The 21897-nt window shown below is 34.9% G+C and overlaps 1 protein-coding gene across 5 annotated transcripts in view; it reads left to right on the top strand.

The window, feature by feature from the left end:
* The window catches only part of LOC108327956 (ABC transporter A family member 1), a 72269-nt gene extending 56754 nt beyond the window's left edge, over positions 1-15515 (top strand). For 2 of the 5 annotated variants that reach the window (XM_017561702.2, XM_017561705.2), the window contains 9 exons: positions 5297-5394; positions 5493-5600; positions 6989-7139; positions 7711-7847; positions 7935-8009; positions 8113-8416; positions 9191-9324; positions 14747-14805; positions 14887-15515. In XM_017561702.2, coding sequence (XP_017417191.1) covers positions 5297-5394; positions 5493-5600; positions 6989-7139; positions 7711-7847; positions 7935-8009; positions 8113-8416; positions 9191-9324; positions 14747-14805; positions 14887-14968 — 1148 coding nt within the window. In that variant the 3' untranslated portion in view covers positions 14969-15515. Of the gene's footprint in view, positions 1-5296; positions 5395-5492; positions 5601-6988; positions 7140-7710; positions 7848-7934; positions 8010-8112; positions 8417-9190; positions 9325-14746; positions 14806-14886 lie in introns of those variants that run through there. The other 3 variants (XM_052873575.1, XM_017561704.2, XR_008247225.1) reach the window with 3 other exon arrangements.
* Positions 15516-21897: the final 6382 nt, after the last annotated feature.

Raw genomic sequence — 21897 nt, 5'->3', positions numbered from 1 at the left:
CCCTCAAGTTGGTAAATGAATATCAATCATTCCCAACTTGCTTACAAGATCTTGAAATCTTCCCTGAGGTAGCCCTTTTGTAAAAATATCTGCTAGCTGAAGACCTGTTGGAACATGAGTTGTAATCATAAAGCCTCTGTCTAGATTATCTTTTATAAAGTGTCTGTCAATCTCAATGTGCTTTGTCCTGTCATGTTGTACTGGATTATGAGCAATGCTTATGGCAGACTTATTGTCACAGTATAGTTGCATAGGACTGTCTATCTTAATTTTAAGATCATCCAAAATGATTTTCATCCAAAGTCCTTCACACATTCCTTGAGAAAGGGCTCGAAATTCAGCTTCTGCACTAGAGCGAGATACTCTGTCTTGCTTTTTGCTCCTCCATGTTACCAGACTATTTCCAAGAAACATACAATACCCAGAAGTAGATTTTCTATCAGTAATAGACCCTGCATAATCAGCATCAGTATATATTTTCATACCTAATGTGTCTTCCCTTTTAAACAACAATCCCTTCCCTGGACTTGACTTCAAGTACTGGAGAATTTTATCAACTGCTTGCATGTGTCTATTTCTTGGATCATGCATGAATTGGCTTACTACACTAACTGCATAGGCAATGTCTGGTCTTGTGTGTGATAGATAGATTAGTTTTCCTACTAATCTTTGATACTGGGTCTTCTCTACAGGAGCACTTTCTTCACTTCCAATTCTATGATTCTGTTCTATAGGAATTGTTGAAGTTCGACATCCCAGTTTTCCCGTTTCTTTGAGGAGATCAAGTACATATTTCCTTTGGGAGATGAATATTCCTTCCTTGGAGTAAGCAACCTCTATTCCAAGAAAGTATTTAAGTTTTCCTAGGTCTTTTATTTCAAATTGAGCTGCCAATTTTTCTTTTAATGCCAACTTTTCTGCTTCGTCATCTCCTGCAATAATCATGTCATCCACATAGACAAGCAATAGGATGAGTTTACCTGAAGATGAATGTTTTATGAACAGAGTGTGGTCTCCTTGGCTTTGTCTGTATCCCAAGGAAATCATTGCTTTTGTAAATCTTCCAAACCATGCTCTAGGGGATTGCTTAAGACCATACAATGCTTTCTTTAGGAGACAAACCTTGTTTCGTTCATTTTTCACTTCAAACCCTGGGGGAATATCCATGTAAACTTCCTCTTCCAGATCTCCGTGAAGAAAGGCATTCTTTACATCCAACTGGTGTAAGTCCCATCTAAAATGAGCCGCCAAAGCAAGAATAACTCGAACTGTATTCATCTTTGCCACAGGAGCAAATGTCTCCTCATAGTCAATCCCATAGGTTTGAGTATAGCCTTTTGCCACCAGTCTCGCTTTATATCTTTCTATTGTTCCATCCGCCTTATGTTTCACTGTGAATAGCCATCTACATCCTACTGCCTTCTTGTCTCTTGGCTTGTCAACAATTTCCCAAGTTGAATTTCTTTCTAATGCATTCATCTCTTCTTTCATGGCTTGAGTCCAATGTTCAAGTTTCATGGCTTCTTGGATTGAGGTAGGAATTTTTGTTGCATCAATGGCAGCAATAAAACTTCTATGCTTATCAGAGAGATTGTTAGTGCAAACATGTTGAGAAATGGGATATTTAGCACATGATCTCCTTTCTTTTCTCAATGCAATGGGCAAGTCATCAGTAATACTTACCTCTTCGATGTTGTCTTCAGGGATTCTCACCTCCGGATTAGACAATTTTTCTTGCTCTAGAGTCGAAGTGGGTTGTTTTCTTCTTTCATATTTTTGACCAAAAAATTTGTCTTCTTCTTCATCCTTATTATGGATCCTGATAGTTTCATTGCTCAGGTCTTGGGCATCCTGCGAAGACTGACATGGTAATGACAAGAAGGAGAGTTCATCCATTTCAAGTGTTTTCTCCCCCTGAAGTGGTGAACTGACATAAAAGGACTGTGTTTCATGAAATGTGACATCCATGCTGATAAAGATGCGACGACTCTGAGGATGATAACATTTGTACCCTTTTTTATTAGAAGGATACCCTATAAAGATACATTTAAGGGCTTTTGGATCTAATTTGCTACGATTAGGGTGATGAGAGTGAACAAAAGCAATACATCCAAAAATTCTACTAGGCAGACTTGATATTAAAGGGGAAGAAGGAACAAAAGACAATAAAGACTCTATAGGACTAATGCCGTTTAAGACACGGGTAGGTAACCTATTGATGAGATATGTGGCAGTTAACACTGCTTCCCCCCAGTAAATTTTTGGAACAGACATTTGAAAAAGAAGAGCTCTAGTTACTTCAAGGAGATGACGATTCTTTCTCTCCGCAATCCCATTTTGTTGAGGAGTGTTTACACATGTAAGTTCATGAACAATACCATTATGAGAGAAAAAATTGAGGAATTCATGATTAACATATTCAGTACCATTATCAGACCGAATTCTTTTGATATTTCTTCCAAATTGATTTTGGACAAGATGAAAAAATTTAACAAAGATTTGGAAAACTTCAGATTTATTGCTCATAAGGTATGTCCATGTGACACGAGTGCAATCGTCAATAAAGGTAACAAACCATTTTGCTCCAGAAATAGATGCGACAACTGGTCCCCAAACATCAGTGTGAATTAAATCAAAAGGAGAAGTACTCTTTTTATTACTAATAGGATAAGATGCACGATGATGTTTTGATAATTGACAAATATCACAATTAAAAGACTCAACAGACTCATTGGTAAACAAATGGGGAAATAAAGACTTGATAACGTTAAATGAAGGATGTCCAAGCCTTTTATGATGAAGCCATATTTGAGAGTTTGCCCACGTCTCAGATGTAGCTTGTAGACTCAAAATATTTGTTGTGCTTTGGTCATTAGTCTCTAATAGATACAACCCACTTTGCTCCTTAGCAGTTAAAATCGTCTTCCCCGTGGCAAGATCCTGAAAAACACAATGAGTGGAGAAAAATATTACTGAACAATTTAAATCCTTTGTGAGTTTTTGCACAGAGATAAGATTATTGGCTAATTGTGGAACATGTAAAACGCCCTTTAATATAATGGATGATTCCAAAACTATATTCCCAGAGCCACATATAGGTATACCCTGACCATTCGCAACAGTAATAAGTTGTTCTTTACTGCTTTCATCATATGAGTTGAAAGACACACGACAAGGTGTCATATGATCAGTTGCTCCTGAATCAAGAATCCAAATACCTTGAGTCATATTACCAACAGTATTGAGACAAATCTTACCTTTCATGGACAGAGTACATGATCCAGAGGGCTTACTCATTGATTCAACCATTTCTTTCAAGCGGTCGAGTTCTTCCTTATAAGCTTTCATGTCAAGATCTGGTGGTGGAGAAACATTAGATTGATTGGTGGCTTCCTGTTCTGAGGTAGTGTGATTTACCCATTTTTGAGTAGGCCCTTTGTTATTCCTCATACGCTCTAGAACATTACTTTTCCCATGGAGTCTGAAGCATGTTTCTTTGGTATGTCCAGATCTTCTACAAAATGAACAATAATCTCCACGATTTCCTGTTTCAAATGACTTTCCTCCAGTATAATAATCTCCACGATTTCCTCTTTCAAATGACTTTCCTCCAGTGCTCGTTCCTTTGTGGAATCCCTTTCCGGTTGTCATGGCAGAGCCTGTGTTGGAGATCCCCCCATCAAGCATGACAGCTCTTCGAGTTTCTTCTCCTCTTGCCATAAAAAATACTTCTGATAAGGAAGATAATTTTTCTCTTCCTAAGATCTGTACCCTAATTGGGTCATACTCTTGATTTAGGCCATGGAGAAATTTAAAGATTCTTCCTCTTTCCACGACTTCAGCATGTGCGGCAGCATCTGTCTTACACATCTTTATTGTTTGGTATTGATCTAATTCAATCCAAAGACCATTCAAAATTCCATGATATTCTGATACAGAATGTGAGCCCTGTTTTGTATTAAATATCCTGCTCTCAATGTCATAACATGCAGCAAAATCCTTTTTTAATGAAAAAGTATTTTGTAAATCATCCCATATCTCCTTGGCAGAAGAATGAAACATGTAATTTCGACTTATCTCAGGAACCATGGAATGCCACATCCAAGTCATAATTAGTGAATCTTCATTGTCCCACATTAGGAAGTTTGAGTCATCTGGTTCTGGTCCTCCACCATCTATGTGGTCTAGTCTTGAACGACCCTTGAGAATCCTTCGAATGTACTGGCTCCATTGTAAGAAATTCCGCCCATCCAACCGATAGGCACCTATCATATTTGGAAGATCATTAGGACCCAAAGGAATAAATTTTACCTCAGACATCCTTGGGAATGCAATCTGGGGACCCTATCTGCTGACGAAACAGTGGAAAACGGTGCCGGACAGCAGCAAACGGCGCCAGACAGCGGCAAACGGTGCCAGACAGCGGCAAAAGGCGCCTGGACAGCGCCAAACGGCGCCTGGACAGCGACAAACGGTGTCTGGACAGCAACAAACGGTGTCTGGACAGCGACAAACGCGGCCTGGACAGCGACAAACGCGGCCTGGACAGCGACAAACGGTGCCGGACAGCGGCACAAGGCGTCGGACAGCGGCACAAGGCGTCGGACAGCGGCACAAGGCGTCGGACAGCGGCACAAGGCGTCGGACAGCGGCACAAGGCGTCGGACAGCGGAAAAACAGCCTGGGCAGTGGAAAACAGTGTGGGCTACACAGAATAATATGGAGCAGTACTTCAAAACTCAGATTTACTCCGATCTGAGCCAAAATGGGTTGTCACCGGCCCTTGTAACGGAATAAGGAGGCTCCGGCGACTCCTTCTGTGACGTCGGCGGCGAGTGGGTCTCGCCGGAACTAGGCGCGTGGGCTACACGCGCCGACAAGGCTGGTTGTGCGTGGCGGCGCGTGGCAACGTCTTCTCCGGAGCGATTTGCAATGTTGTGTTTGCTGCAGATAGGCGTCCCTTTCTGTCCTATCAGTGATTCCAATAGTTTCTGCTACAGTTGAAGTGGCTGGATAGCTGCTGTTGTTGGTGGCTGGTAGCTTATCAGTGCAGCGGAAACAGAGCTCCCAAGATCGGGAGCTCTGATACCATCTTGAAAAACATGTAGAACTATATTTATTTCAATACATATTATTACAACATACTAATGTATTTATAGGAGTAAAAGTTAGGCACCTTCTTAAGTTAGGCACCTCTAAGTTAGGCACCTCCTATGTTAGGCACCCCTAAGTTAGGCACCTCATACCTAAATAATTATAGAAAAATACTTAGTAAGGTTTTCTCTAATTACAACAGTTTTGCTTTTCCAAACAGGGGATGAATCTCCTTCTGATGGGACTGCTTTTATTTTTGGCAAAGATATATGTTCCCATCCAAAGGCTGCTCGTCGATATGTATGTCATTTTTTCTTTGGAAAAAAAAACATTGAGAAATTTAACATATACTTGAATACATCTGACCCTTCTTTGTGTATCTTAATTTTTACTCTCAGATTGGATATTGTCCACAATTTGATGCCCTATTGGAATACTTAACTGTTCAAGAGCATCTTGAACTTTATGCCAGAATAAAAGGTGTTCCAGATTTTGCAATTGAAAATGTATGCGTAAGAAAGTTCTATTATCTTTATGGTTAGGATAATTTATGAAATAGTGTTCATTTGTTCATAATTATTTATAATTCATAATTTCCTGCTAACGGCCTTAAAAATTTGAAAAGCCATTCTTTTTCATCTGGTTCATGAGATAAAAGTTAATAAAAAGGAAAAGTAGTTACAATATATGAACATAGGCATTACATCTTATATAATCTATAAATTCTATTAAAACAACATGATTTAAAGTACCCTAAATAAAAAGGGTTTTGGACAAATATTTTAGCACAAACATTGAACAATATATCATGTTAGCTGTCAGTCGATCATTTCGAATATTTGAGTTCTTAAAGATAACTTCTAACCATGAGATCAAACATATTTGTGTTAGCCATGAACAATGTACATGAGACCGGGAGAAAACCAAACTCCACTACATCAAGCAAAATTTACACATAAAAAACTTTTGTACTATTGAAGCACTTGGAATACTAACAACAAATGCAAGGAAAGAAACCAGTGCTGCTTTTGTCCAATTTTACCCATCTCCATCTTTTTATAAGAATACCTTTAATTTTGTTACATTTTCACTTTAGTAAAGGTCCATGAATCCTCTGATAAAATGTAAAATATATGAAAGATTTATAAAGAAATCAGAGTTTGAATTAATTTACGCACCGAAGTTAAATATAATCTTTTTTGTTAGTCTAACCATTCTTCAACTCTTGAAATAGTGGTTATTAAACAGTCTAAGACTTAAAAAGCAGTCAATGATGGCCAACATTGATCTATAGGATGATAGCACCAGTGACTTCCTATTAACCCTTTTCTTCATAACCTAGTTATTTTAGTTGGAGTTTATCCTTCACTTTGTTATCTACAATCAACCATGGTCAATGGTCAATGATTAACTTGCATTCTTTCTTTTAAATCTGTACAGATGTAGTTTTAAGTACAGCTGTTAGTTTTGTATCTTGTAGTATAAATACATGTAGAGCATATTCAAAGTGGGGATAATTCAATAAAATCAGTTTGTTCATGTTACATTTTTCCCTCCATTTTCTCATTCAAATCGTCTAACACACTTAGAACAGATTCAAACAAAATAAAATATGCTTTATATGGTTTTGTTTGCTTGATTCCCATCAATACTTTTAAAATATTAGAACAAACTACTAAATTCAATGGCATGAACATTGTTTTTTACACACACACATAATAATGAAGAATGGCATGAACATTGTTTTATACACACATATATAATGCAGATTAAAATTTTCAGGCTTAGAGTTGGAGTAATTTGATTCCTCATTATGTTATATTATATATGTGTGTGTTCGTGCGCATGCATATGTTCATATATTCTCTTTCATAGACAATTATTATTTGGGCAGGTTGTTATGGAAAAGTTGGCCGAGTTTGACTTGTTGAAACATGCCAATAAACCATCATTTTCGCTTAGTGGAGGAAATAAAAGAAAATTGTCTGTTGCAATTGCAATGATTGGTGACCCACCTATAGTCATTCTTGATGAACCATCCACAGGTACAATAACAGTTCTTCTCAATTATCATATTTCTTTAAACATAATGAAAATGCATTTTTACCATTTTAATTTTTAGAATCGCATTTAAATCTATCTTGGTCCTTGATTTATAAGCCTAAACTTTTAGCTCATTTGGTTCCTTGTGATGCTATAAAATCCTAGTTCACCAAGTGGTCTAGAATTGAATATTTTTTGCCTTCAATTCTTTGATTAAAATTGTTTTAAAATAGTTTCTGCATATTTATTTGTTAGTGGTTTTTATTTTGAAGTGAACGGGCATGTTCTCCATTCATGGATCTTAGCATAGGTCTAATGATTTTTCACACAAAGCAACTGGACCTCTCATTTCAGGAAAGAGCTTTTTAAGCCATATATAGATTAGTCATGTGAGACATATTGCTATGCTTGATATAATTGTTATAAGGTTTGGTTTTATAGGTTTGGAAGAGAGGTTGAGGGTTCAACTCCCCCCACTAACAACTAACACTTGCTTACAAAAAAAAAATATATTGCTATGCTTGATGAATTACAGAAGTAATATCTACGATAGCTGATCTTTTATAATTCTAGGTATGGATCCCATTGCCAAAAGATTCATGTGGGATGTAATATCTAGGATCTCAACAAGACGAGGAAAGACTGCTGTAATTCTGACTACACACAGCATGAATGAAGCCCAAGCCTTATGTACCAAAATAGGGATAATGGTACAAACTTATTTTCGTGTCTCTTGACTCGTGAAGCGTTGTCTTGAACCCACAAACATCTACCTATTATTTGTTTAATTTCTGAAGGTTGGTGGACAATTGCGATGTATTGGAAGTCCACAGCATCTAAAAACAAGATTTGGGAATCATTTAGAACTAGAGGTATTTATGGTTATAGTAACAAAAGGCATTTTTTATGCTTTTTCCTTTTTCCTAGACAAAAACTATCTTCAAAATATGTAATTCTTGGTTACCCTGTTTCCAGGTCAAACCTACCGAAGTGAGTTCTGCAGACTTGCAAACCCTCTGCCAAGATATTCAAGAAAGACTTCTTGAAGTCCCGTCTCATCCTAGAAGCTTACTTAATGACCTTGAAATTTGTATTGGGGGCACTGACTCTGTCACATCAGGAAATACCTCCATTGCGGAGATTAGCTTGACACGAGAAATGATAAGCTTAATTGGGCACTGGCTTGGTAATGAAGAAAGAGTAAAGACATTGATCTCTTGTACTCCTATCTTTGAAGGAGCTTCTCAGGAACAATTATCAGAACAACTGTTTCGTGGTGGTATGTGTGAATCTTCTATATCATTGGAAACTTTTCAGAGTCAACTATCCTTTTTTTCTTTGTGGAATTCATTATCAAGAATGAATTCGTATTGTGTTTTACGTGTTTGTAAGTATACATGTATTGACCAAAATCCTTATTTAATTATCTTATAATAACAGAAGCAGAGTTGTGTGAGTAGTATATTTTAAGCAGCTTTTGCAAGTACAAAAATCCCTTAGGTGCCGCTTAGGCTGTACCAATTCCTCTTATGACTTGTGTGTATTCCATTAAAAAAAATGTGGGTAAATTGCATGATGGTTTTCAAACTATAGTCCGCTTTTCAACTAACGAATTATCATTGTTTATTGTTTGTACTTAATAGTGTGCAAATTCTTTATACATTCTTCATCATTTTCTTTCTGAGCTAAAGATGAAGAAACAGACATATATTTCATACCTAAATCCTGTTTGGATAATTTTTTCCACAAACATTTATACATTTTCTTCTATAGGTTCACATTAGTTTATGTTGTAAAAGTTAAAATCAGATTTGGAGAAGCTAAATAAGATAGCTTTTACAAATTATCTTATGTATAAGCTAGTTTTAGATTATGGGAAACGCTTATTTTATTTGTTTTCTACTTTGTAATGCAATGGCTTACACTGAAGTTTATCCGAACATGTTCATACAAAGCCAAACGTGGGCCTTCACCTAATAGTAGCTTTAAAGAGAGTTGGTTCATGACGACAACGTAAACATCTTATTTTATTTTTAATTGTGTTCGTAATCAGGTGGCATTCCATTGCCAGTATTTTCTGAGTGGTGGCTGTCTAAACAAAAATTCTCAGAAATTGATTCATTTATTCTCTCTTCATTTCGTGGAGCAAGGTGCCAAGGGTGCAATGGTTTGAGCATCAGATATCAGGTATTTTTAGGTTAAGAGCTTTGTTAATGCAAAAATTCTTTGTTATGATGTAAAAGCATCAGATTTTCGGAAGGCATGTTTTATTTTTTAACTATTTACACTTGAAGTAGAGTAGTTTTACTTTCTAACTAATTTCGTATTCAGGGAAACTAATGCCATACAGATAAGAAAATCCCACTTCTCTTGGATTTTATCCCCATATCTTCTCAACTCTTGCACTCCACACCAATATCTATTTTCTGCCTCTCTAATCTTCCTTAATCCAGCGCCAATGTACTCTTGATTTCATTTCAGAGATAATAAGTTCAGTTGTCATATGTATTGTTCAAAATTACTTTAAATCTGCTGAAACGGGAGTGGAATGCCTTTGAACAGAGTAGAGAGGGCAGAATTAAATGGAAGTAATCCCCTATTTTATGTTACTTTAGAAGAAGTCATGAACAAGAAAATTTCAAACACTTGAGTTGTTGGGTGAAAAGCACGTGAAAAGTTTAGATGTCATGTCCCTTCATGCAAATGCCCTTTGTACATCAAGCGTGGGTAATGTGCTAGCCTACCCTTCCTTGTGCTAAAACTTAACTTTTATTTAAAAGAATGGGAGCAACAGGCGTCCATTTCTTGATAATCTAGTCTTGGAGGCAGCACTAATATCAAGTATACCAAAACCGAAGATATTAGGTGAATGCACATATTATTCTAAAATCAAGGCACCTTGTAAGGTATGTCTGTTTGCCCTACAACTAGAGATATTTGGATCCTTCTTTTACATACCCATCCTAGGGATTCAAAGTGCCAGAAGTAGACGAGAATAATGAATCTTTACCTTTCTCCAACATGACTTCCATATAACCTGAGAGGTGTTGAAAGACTTTTATTAGTTCTGAAGTTTCCAACCTTGAGTCAAAATCATTCAAGAATGAGTAAGGAAGAGGTGGGATTGAACTATGTGGACATATAAGTTTATTCTAACAGTTTGTTGGGCTTTTTGTGCCACCTACAATCGGGCCACTATTGGACCTCACATAAATGTCTTGTCCTTCGCTCAAGATGTCTAGTCTCTGATGAAAATGTGTGTTGAAGATTTCACATTGACTAGAATGATGATCAAATTATAGTATATAAATGAATGCAAACCTCATAAGTTTGTGAGATTGACTTAAGTTTAAAGTCTAGTTTCTAATATTAACCTTTGACTTTTTGTGTTGAAAAGATGAAAGATATAACTATGAAAATGGAGAGACAAATTTGTGGGACATTACTGGGGCATAGTGTTAGACTTCTTGAATTGGTAGAATTACCTCTTGATGAATCAAATTTAGAGACTGCACTTTTTTCTTTCTCGTATGACTGTTATGGAGAAGAGAAGAATGAAACAACTAGTGTTAGACAATAATTTAGTAATGATGTTTCTAGATTGTAGGCTATTATAGCCAATATTGGAGTTAGACTAATGTTTAGGTGGAAACTATATTTCTTTTGCTATGTTCACTGTTAAGAAATGAACTTTAAGCCTAACTCAACATTACAAAACCAGCTTGTAAGATGAGGTTTGCACCTACATATATACTCTAAATTGACTTTATCTCTAGTTGATATAAGACTTTGAACACACCTCACTTACGCGAGACTGGACAGTAATGGGTGGTTCGATAGCGGATGGAACAATAGACTTAACAAACATCGAATTTGGTTAGGATAAGAAGTAGACTTTAAGCCTAAATCAGCCTTACAAAACTAGCTTGTAAGGTAAGGTTTGCACTTGTTAAGAAGTAGACTTTAATTCTAACTCAACCCCACAAAACTGGCTAGTAAGGTAAGGTTTGCACCTACTTATATATTATAAATTGGCCTTATCTATAGTCGATTTGAGATTTCCAACACACCCCTCTCACGTTGAGGTATATACATCTCGTGCGTGGGTCTAGACTTTAATGGTGGTCCGATAGCGGCCCGGGTGAAATGATATGCCGAACGAAACACAAATCTTGCTATGATAAGCTCTAATCTGTGGCTCTGATACTTTGTTAAGAAGTAGATTTTAAGCCTAACTTAACCTCACAAATCTGACTTGTAAGGTGAGGTTTGCACCCACTTATATATTATAAATTGGTCTTATTTCTAGTCGATGTGAGACTTCCAAAACCCCTTCCTCACGCCGAGGTATATACATCTCGTACGTGGGACTAGACGTTAATGGGTAGTCCTATAGCGGGTGGAATAATATGCCCAAAAAACACAAATCTCGCTAGAATAGACTCTAACCCATGGCTCTGGTACCATGTTAAGAAGTGGACTTTAAGTCTAACTTAACCCCACAAAATCGACTTGTAAGTTGAGGTTTGTATCCGCTTATATATATATATATATATATATATATATATATATATATATATATATATATATATTATAAATTGGTCTTATCGTTAGTCGATGTGGGACTTCATACAACACTCACTTATATACTCTTAATTGATCTTATCTTTAGTTAATGTGAGACTTCTAACACACACCGCTCAAGCTGAGGTATATATGTCTCGAGTGTGGAACTAAACATTAATGGGTGGTCCAATAACGAGTGGAACAATAGATCCAACAAACAACAAATTTTGCAAGGATAGGCTCAAACTCATGGCTTTAATACCATATTAAGAAGTGGACTTTAATCCTAACTTAACCCTACAACATCGGCTTGTAAGGTAAGGTTTGCACCTACGTATATACTTTAAATTGACTTTATCTCTAGTCGATGTAGGACTTCTAACACACCTCCGTAGAGGTGTATACAACTCAAGTTTGAGACTAGACATTAATAGATGGTCTGATAACAGCCTGATGGCGAGTGAAATAATAGACCTAACAAACATCAAATTTCGTTAGGATAAACTCTAACTCATGACTTTGATACCGTGTTAAGAAGTGAATATTAAGCTTAACTCAAGCCGGTTTTATGGGATTGAGCTAGGCTTAAAGTCCATTTCTTAACACTCACAAATGTCTTTTTTGTAAAATTGTGATCACCATAATTATGGATTAGTGAGAATTGATCAATGTAACATCCCATTTTAATAGTGTATAACTACTAAAGGAAGCATTACACGTTCAATAAACAAAAACATACACTCAAAGAAATACATATAATATTCTATTATAGTTATCCAAAAATATAACAATAACATCACACATATATATATATATATATATTTATATATATATATATATATATATATACAAGTTCTATGATACTAAGAATATTATCACACCCAAACTAAGAGTGTAATGGGGTCTTTCAAAATAGTTCAGAAACAAAAGAATATCATCCTACTCTTTATTTCAGCTCCATCACCACTTAGCACCTGCTCAACAAAACCTCCTCATTTGCTCTCACCATTAAGGTGATAATTCAAAACAAGAAAACAAATACAACAAATAGACACAAAAAGAAGGGTAAGCTAATGTGCCAAAATTTAGAATCTAACACATTCATTATGTACAATTTTATCGACTATGCTTGTTAAACATATCACATATTCATACGTCCATACAAACAATTGACACTAATTCAATTATCCGGATACATGCCTTTGACATAGGGCTTCAATGCAGGCATGCACTTGTATTGGTATTTATACTATGTAGAGTCATGAACAAGGGGATTATCACCTACCACCTACAAGGTTAGTCTACTTTGCGCCTAAAACCCAAATCAGTGTCCATAGACTAAGACCTCCTGCCACTCTCACCAGATAACTCATTCCACTCTATTTGAGCAATGAATAGTTGTTAGAGTTCAAGATACCTTCCTTTTTACCCCCTGTGTCAACGCATACATTAAACTTTACCTTTACCGTATCACAAAATTTCTCCTTGAAATTTTCATCACTACATACTTGATTCATACATATAGTCATAATATAATTCATAAGGCGTCACAAATTCACATTAAACATACTTAGCATCCATGGTAAACCACTTCAAAAAATCACAGAACAATACATTGGTGTTCAGATTGACACTCAGCACAAAAGCTCTCGCACTTTTGGTTGCTCTGCGAGACACTCTCGTCGCTCAACGAAAAAGTAAAAAAATAGCTCCCAACCTGGCACTCAGTGGTACCTTATCACCACTTAACGCCATACCATTTGCACTTTTGGTCGCCCAGCGGCACAAACATGGCGCTTAGCGGTCTAGAGCTAAAATGCTCCTAGCCCCACATTAGGGTTGCTCAGCGCCATACCATAAGATGGAAACTTCAACACTCTGAATTGGTGAACCAGAGACCTGTTCAAATGACCAAATTGGTATTCGTGACTCGATACATGGTTTTAAAATAGGTTTAGGTGTCGAATTGAATACCACTTTATTCAAGTGGCCAAATTCTCAATTCCTCAACTCAACACCAACTTCAACCAAAACAAGCACACATCCAACAACAACCACAACAGCATCCCCACATACCAAATTATCAATTTCAAACTACATTAAACATGCATCACATTATAACAAAGCATCAACAATATCAAAAAGTGGTAGTTAGCTTCTCTTACCTTTAAAGGACCAAATTGCTCTACAAGTGCTAAAACAACTCCACAAGCTCAAGGAACTCTATTTGTTCCTACAAATCACAGAATCATGATCATGGCATACCGTTAGTACCATTGATTAATAGAGAGTCTTATAGAAGACTCAAATGACACAAAACTCAATAACTGAGAAAAAGAAAAGACATTAACTTATTCTTTTGTAAAAATTGATCAGACTGCCTTGAAGGTGTCGCTGCAGTGATCACTTAGGTACTCTCTGATTTTCAAACAGATGAACTAGAAATGAGAAGGCTTAGAGAGATGGTAAAGAGCTCTTAGGGAACAATTTTTAGAAAGATACTATGTTTTAGATAATGAAACTCATTAACTGAAATTCTACTTATATGTTTGAACTTTTAAAATTAAAATTAAATTAGTCTCATTATTTAGAACAGTCACTTCTAATACATTATTTTCTCGCCTCTTACAATCAACATCTCTTTATTTATCAATATTATACTTCATATAAAATATTTTATAGATCTTTGTTAACGTATCCAAAAATGTATTATATACCAAATCTGTTAATACTAAACTTTAAGAAAAACTGTCATATTTCTGTATCCGTATTAAATCAAGATTAATATCTGATGCATGAAGAGGGAGTATGTAGAGATGTAAAATCATTCATGATTCTTTACTTGATACCTTAACCTTTTAAAGAGAGTTTGGTTAAGGTTTTGATGTCTTGAATAATGCCAGACATATCTTGTCATCGATGGTCGCCAGTTTATCTTCACTTTTTTTCTGCCAAGGTGGAACATTTATATATGCATGTGAATGCAGTGTATCCAGGTTCAGTTTTACAGTGGATAGAGTAATTTATCTTTTGTTGACTGCAGTTACCATATAATGAGGATTTTTCCTTGGCGGACGTTTTTGGAGTTCTTGAAAGAAATAGGTAAAATGCAAGGGACCTCTTGTTTATTTTTCCTGCTCATCAAAAAAAGGTGACCAAATTTGAGCAAAATATCATTTACAGGAATACATTCGGGATTGCGGAGTACAGCATCAGCCAGTCAACTCTAGAGACAATATTTAATCATTTTGCAGCTAATCCATGAGGTGCCCTCATTTTACAATCCCTTTCATAAAATGTTGTTTGTTGGTTATACCGTGCTAAATGTATCAAAATGATGATACTCCTGCTTGGATTAAACATAGAGTCCTTGGATGTATATTGTACAGTCAATGATTATAGTGCCACTGAATCGTAAATAGATTTCTAGTACTAAGTCCCTTAATCAATCTAACTGTTTGGTAGGGGCTGATCCATCTTGGGATTATCCTCAATTAATATTTTTCCGTTCTAACACCCAACGGTGGAGAATACGGAGTTCGTTATTGTTCGCTGGTATGCACTCCGCACCGCAGCCATCTACTAGCTACCAGCGTACTCAAAAAATGGGCTCCAATCATGAATATACTTATTATTTCTCAGGCAATAGCATTTTACCCTTTGTAATTTTTTTCGGGATATCATTTTTATCCATATTAGTGTACAGAACGTAATTTTGATTGTTAGTTCAAGTTCTGGATTTTAATTTTTGGAATGCAATATATTTTGAAAACTAAATTCTGGAAATCTATGTAAATTAAAATTTCAGGCTACATTTTAGCACTTTTTTTGAAGACCTTGTAGAGCAAGGTGTTCTTCTTAAAGTTGGTCAACGTTAATTTTGATAAAGATGCGGTGAGTATAAATTTAAGAGCTCGTCCTTCTATGGACTAACCAAGCTCTTTTTTCTAGTACGTTCATGATTTCTTCTTATATATACATTTATATTAAAAATTGTCACTTTTTCCTCTTTGTTATATAACTAATTACTCAATTTATTATATTTATAAAATTGTATAATCTTAAATATATTTTTAAATTGTATAGTTATAAATGTATTTTCAGAATGTACATTTTGGATTGGCAGCATTTTTCACTGTTGTGCTGTGCACCAAGAGCTAGATTCTCTTAATCACTTTTGCCTACAAGAAATATTCATCCAATGTGATTTTTGATAGTCTTGAGGGTCATGTTCCGTTTTGGTTTGTCTTGTATTTGATCCACAAAAAGCATGTCGGACATAAAAACTGTGAGTTCATTTTTTTAGTTTGTTCTGTATAACATTTGGTCTCTTGATTGGTAGATTGGTTGATGATTCGCATAAGAATTTTAAGAAGTTTATTTTTATTTAATTAAATTAGCATAAATAATAATTTATATAAGTCTATTTTTTAAAATAAGTACTATTAATAATTTTATAATTTATAAATATAAATTTATTGAAAATAGAAATGGTATTGAAGTAGAATGAATCGTGGAAAGAAATGAGAATGACTAATCTACTTTTGAATGTGCTAAAGAACAAATTATTTAGAAAAAATATATATTTGTGTTATGTTAGAATTGCTAGATTTTAAAAATTTAAGTAATGCGGGTTAAAATCAGACTAGTTGGTTAAATTACTCAACTTGTTGTCATAACACATTGCGTTCTTCCATATTTGAGAATGCCTAAGGTTTGCAAATTTATTTTTAATGAATAATTTATTAAATTTTGTATGTAATAACTCTGTTATGAATGTCTTTCTTTACACACGGAATCCAAAATATTAGTGGAAAGAATTGAATTCAGAGTCTGGTTTCCTTATTTAGAAAAAAGGTTGAACTTGTGCAAAAAGAGGTGAGATTGACCAAGATGTGTCATTTATTGTTGAAAAGATGTGACTTTTCTAAGGTGACAATTATCATGTCCTTCAAATTCTTGTTTTTTCCATTTATATTTAACACAAGATGTCTCATTGTTCATATTCATCTTGTGTGATGACATTTGAAGAACTTGTTAGAAAGAAAAATGTTTGAATCTTTCATCCTCTCATCCCAAGTCATAGGCTCGTTCTCTTTTGTCTGTTTGTGCGATGTGTAGCAGAAGATGTCATCGTCATATGGACGATTAGACGCATCATCTTTAATGTGTTATGCAACAATTCTCTATTATCAATCATTTTTTCATATTGAAAAAATAAATTTTTATTTCATTAGTACTTGAATATAATTAATGCATCATTTACACATTCTAAACTTTTAATAATTCAAATTTTACGAGATTTATATCAGTTAGATATCATTTATGCATAAATAATGATTGAAAAGCTTTAACTGGTATGATAAACATCTTACAAAAGGTTTAGGTGTTAGACCATCAGCCTTAACAGTCTTATGGATCTTTTAAAAACGTTCCCAACATACTGGAGTGACATTTGCATTTTTGTTTCTGACAAAAGATAAACAAGCTAGATGTATTTGTAATTTGAATGAAAAATAATAGTAAATTATTTTACATAACAGTCTCTTAAAATATTCTGATGCAAGATTGAGGAATTTCTATTAATGGTATTAGTCTTTGCTTTATCATGTCAATTCTTGTTTCTCCATTTTTGTTATAAATTATTGTCCGATTGCAACATGGATCACCCAACATCATATTGTATTTTATACATAGCATTTGAGAAGCTTTTTAGAGAGTTCGTGTGTTCATATAATTTCTATGTCGTGTGTAGGAAACTAATTGTATTTTCGTTACGTAAAAAATATATTCAACTTTGTTGGCATAATCGTCACAGAATAAAATTAGTAATAGAACACCATTGTTGGTTTCAATTTTTGTCAACTTTATTTAAATTTTTTTTAAATATTTTATATATTTTCTTATATCGTAATTTATGTTTAATTTAGTCTTTTTGGTAAATTACATTTAAATAGTTTATGACGCAGTGTCAAAGTCAGCAATCAATAAATGATGTAATCTATTTAATCTGACGTGGCTATCTCTCGTCATCTTCATCCTGACTACTTCATCATTTTGCATCTTCAACCTTAAGTATAACACTTTGTATTTATGATTTTAATTTTTTTAATGGGTGGTGGAGGGATATTTTATAGATAAAGGTGGTTATGGATATCACGGTGGTCGGGAGTCATTAAATATCTGAAAATAAGTTTCAAAATATAAATTCATCTCATTATGCATTAAAGTGTCCACGCTAAGTTGGACATTTAACCCGTAACGATTTAAACGCCGTTTGCCAAAAGGATTAATTGAACATAAATTACGATATAAGGGTTATATTAAACATTCTAAAAAATGAGAATCATTTTGAACAAAGTTGACAAAAATTGATACCAACAATGATATTAAACCTTAGTAATAATATGATTGATCGAAAAAAGGTCTTCTTCAAATCACATATTCACAACATTTGAGTTCGCCTATTCCACTCTACAAGTCTCCCAATTATCTTGAAATGTGTGTGTCCATCAGTGTTAATATTCATAATTGTTGATTAGGGTCATAAATATGTGATTTTTTTAGTCATTAATTCATTTTGAATTTATATCACGAATTTCTATGAAATTAATTGCCTAGTTAGGCTATTTACTGAGATCTTTAATAAGACCTTACATCTAACTTCTTAAAATCATGTCATCCATATCAATATTTAGTATCTACATTGCAAAACATTTACTTGATTTTATTGTTTAGTTAGTGAATATGCATTTAACTTACATTAAAAAAATTAAATATTACCAACAATTAAAATTTGTTGATAATTAACACAATCTGTTGGTTAACTAAATTTTGGATTAATTTTTTATGAATAAAAATTTTTCGATAAAATTATCGTCAATCAATTTTATTAACGAAAATTTTAAACTCTTCATTAATTACAAACAATCAATTTTTTTGTTGCCAAATTTGTGTTATTGAAGCATATTATACCATTAGTATTTATCGAAGATATTTAAGTTGGTAAACTTGGTGTTGATGAGTCTTAATTTACCGACAAATATGATGATGATTATTGAAAAATTATTTCGTCAATAAATTGATGGCTGACTCTATGTTATATTAGCGATGGAATAATCTACCAATAAATGTAATGCATATTTCCTAACTAGTGAGCTATATTCCTTACACCTAAAACAATACAAACCAACCAATATAAACAAACATGTGATGGTAATGAGCTATATTCTCTATACCGATACAGACTTGTCAATATTTTTACCTAAATAGAAACATACAATATTTGTCAACATTTAAACATCCTTACATATATGTTTCAATTTTCTACAATATTATATCACATAATCCAAATAGAGTAGAATATAAGTTACTAAACTAAAAATATATATGTTGATAGACAATGTTTCTACATATTAAAAAGCACCTAATAAAATAAATAAAATATTGTTCATAAGTATGTAAATAAATTCGTAATATTCTACATAATTATAAGAATTATTGTTTTTTCACTAAGTTGTTCTTACTACTAATACTGTTAAACATGTTAGGTTGGGCTGGACTAGACTGTTGGGACAATATTAAGCTAGGCTGATGTTGTTTAAGATGAGTATGAGTGACAATTCACACTAGTACAATAAAGAGTAAAGACACCGGTTGTAAATGTTTATAGGCCTCGGTTCTACGACCGAGGCATTCAGAGACGAAGTAAAAAGATGAAGTTTTATGCTCCGGTTATTGATCGAGATAAATAGAAACAGAAATATGCCTCGGTTATCTAAGAACCGAGGCAATAGCGTGTGTGTATTTTTTTTTTCCAGACTTTCCTCGTATATGCCCACCAAACTCAATTTCCCATTCAGCTCCAGAATCTAACACAATCAAGAACAATCAGAATTTAACACAACCAAGAACAAGAAAATCATATCAGAAATGAAACAAATCCCAGTATTACAACAACCAATAATCGTCAACAATCTGTCTACAGATGCAGCAAAGATTATGAACTCACCAATGTCCAAATTACAACCCACAAATTACAAATTACAATGAGAAAAAAATCAGATTCAGAAACTCAGATTCAAAGATATGAAGATGGATGAAGAAACTTAGAAGCAAAGACGAAGAAACTCTGAAGGTGACCTTCGTTGTGGCCTCCTTCCGCGAATCCTCCGTCCACCGCCACAGATCTGCCCTCCGCCCCTCCATGCGTGCAGATCTGCTTTCGTCCACCGCCACAGATCGCGCGTCCTCGCCGCCGCTGCGTCCTCGTCGCCGTTGCGTTCGCGGTGTGACCTAGCCACCACCTCGCCTCCACAGAAACCACAGCGATTCGTAGATCGATGAACCTCCCATAAAACGCCTTAGATCGCGCCTCCCCTCCGCTTTCGACGCCGGCCACCATCGCGACTCCCCTCCGATTTCGAAGCCGGCCACCATCGCGCCCCCTTCGCTTTCGACGTCGGCCACCATTGCGCCTCTCCTCCGCTTTCGACGCCCGCCACCATCGCGTCTCGTCCTCGCACCGTGGCTGTCAAGTGGGAGAGGAGAAGAGAGATCACACCCTCTCTGTTTCTGCCGGATGAGAGTGGGATGAGGAAAGAACGAGAGGGGAGATGAGAGTGAGACGAGAGTGAGACGAGGAAGAACGAGAGTGAGACGAGAGGAAAGAACGAGAGGTGAGATGAGTGTCAGAGGAAAGAAGAGGAAAAAGTGAAAAAGCGGGGCAGGTGCTGATTTGACCGGGTAATAGGCCTCGGTTTTATCTTTAACCGAGTCAATAGGAAGGAATAGGAAGGGGTTTAGGCACCGGTTTCGTAGCAAACCGAGGCAGTAATTACGTTATACGCACCAGTTTTGTGTTAACCGAAGCAATATGGCTTTTCGACTTCGGGTTGGATGGAGACCGAGGTATATAACCTTGTACGCTTCGGTTTCTTAATAACTGAAGCGTATATGGGGCGTCAAAATCCGCTTTTTTTACTAGTGTCAAATTCTCATCAGCCTCATTAGGTGCTTGTAGTTGCTTCCCAATATAAGAACATTCCTCAACACTGCAAGTGGAAGAAGATGGAGGCTATATCTTCTACCAATGTAATTTATAGAAAGTTGTCTTGCCTCTATATGGTTTCTTTTTATAATTATTTTCTACCGACAACCTCAACCTAACAAGTTATCATATTTTCCACCGACAAATGACAAATCATATTGGATGTTGTCTACAAGTTTCATTTTTGTCAATGTCTTAAAATGTTAATGTGATTCGTTGTTTGTCATGTCAGAAAATAGTTAACATTATTGAACAAGGAGGTCATGCATTTCTTAAGTATGAGAACCTAATGGGATCAACATTTGAGATAGAGAAGAAAATAAAAATCGTGTTATAATTAATCTAGGGGACCAAAAATATAATTAAGCCTTTTTATATTGAATCTCAAATGAAAAACAAAATTCATTCTATAAAGTAACAACATCATCTGAGCATTATACTAAATAATAAATTAAAACAATAAAATTATAAAAATTCAAATAACAAAATAATCCAAACAATATATAAACATTATCATATACATTTTCTAAATGGATTTAAAAATAAGAGGAAAGGAAACAAATTAGGAAGGTAGTTAAAAAATGGATGAGGATGCCAAAATGAAACGATTGAGAAATCTAAGAGAATCAGGAAATCGCGAAACAAAATAGAGAAAGCACCAACGACACTGGTGAAGAGGGCATCAAACGTAACGAAAGAGAAACCCATGAAGATGAGATAATATTAGAAAATTTGACAATAAATATGGAACTTACCAACTCAAAATATTCAACGATAAACACGAAAATTCATCAATAATATTAGATTTTCAACATATTTTCGATGGTTTCAATTATTGATAGATATTGAATGTCAATATTTATCAACGGATAATAATCGTCGATAATTATCAGGAATCAGTATCTGAGATGACTTAATGCGGTATATTATCGATGAAATAATCATTGATAAGTGGATTAACATATTCAAGTTCATCAGCAAAACGAAAATGAAAAAGTACAGGAAAAAGCAAATGGAGTCAGTGACATGAAGTAACAATGAATTTGATGGGGAGGTAAAGTGAAAAAGAAGACCCTATCCAATGCACTTTTTTTTTGTTTATTCTCTAATTAATGGCCTCCTGAGCCTATTTTATAGTTGTCATC

This window comes from Vigna angularis, chromosome 2, assembly GCF_016808095.1.
Source record: "Vigna angularis cultivar LongXiaoDou No.4 chromosome 2, ASM1680809v1, whole genome shotgun sequence".
NCBI classification, from domain to species: Eukaryota; Viridiplantae; Streptophyta; class Magnoliopsida; order Fabales; family Fabaceae; genus Vigna; species Vigna angularis.
Note: the sequence above shows the minus strand (reverse complement) of the source record. Positions and strands in the feature narration are given on the sequence as shown.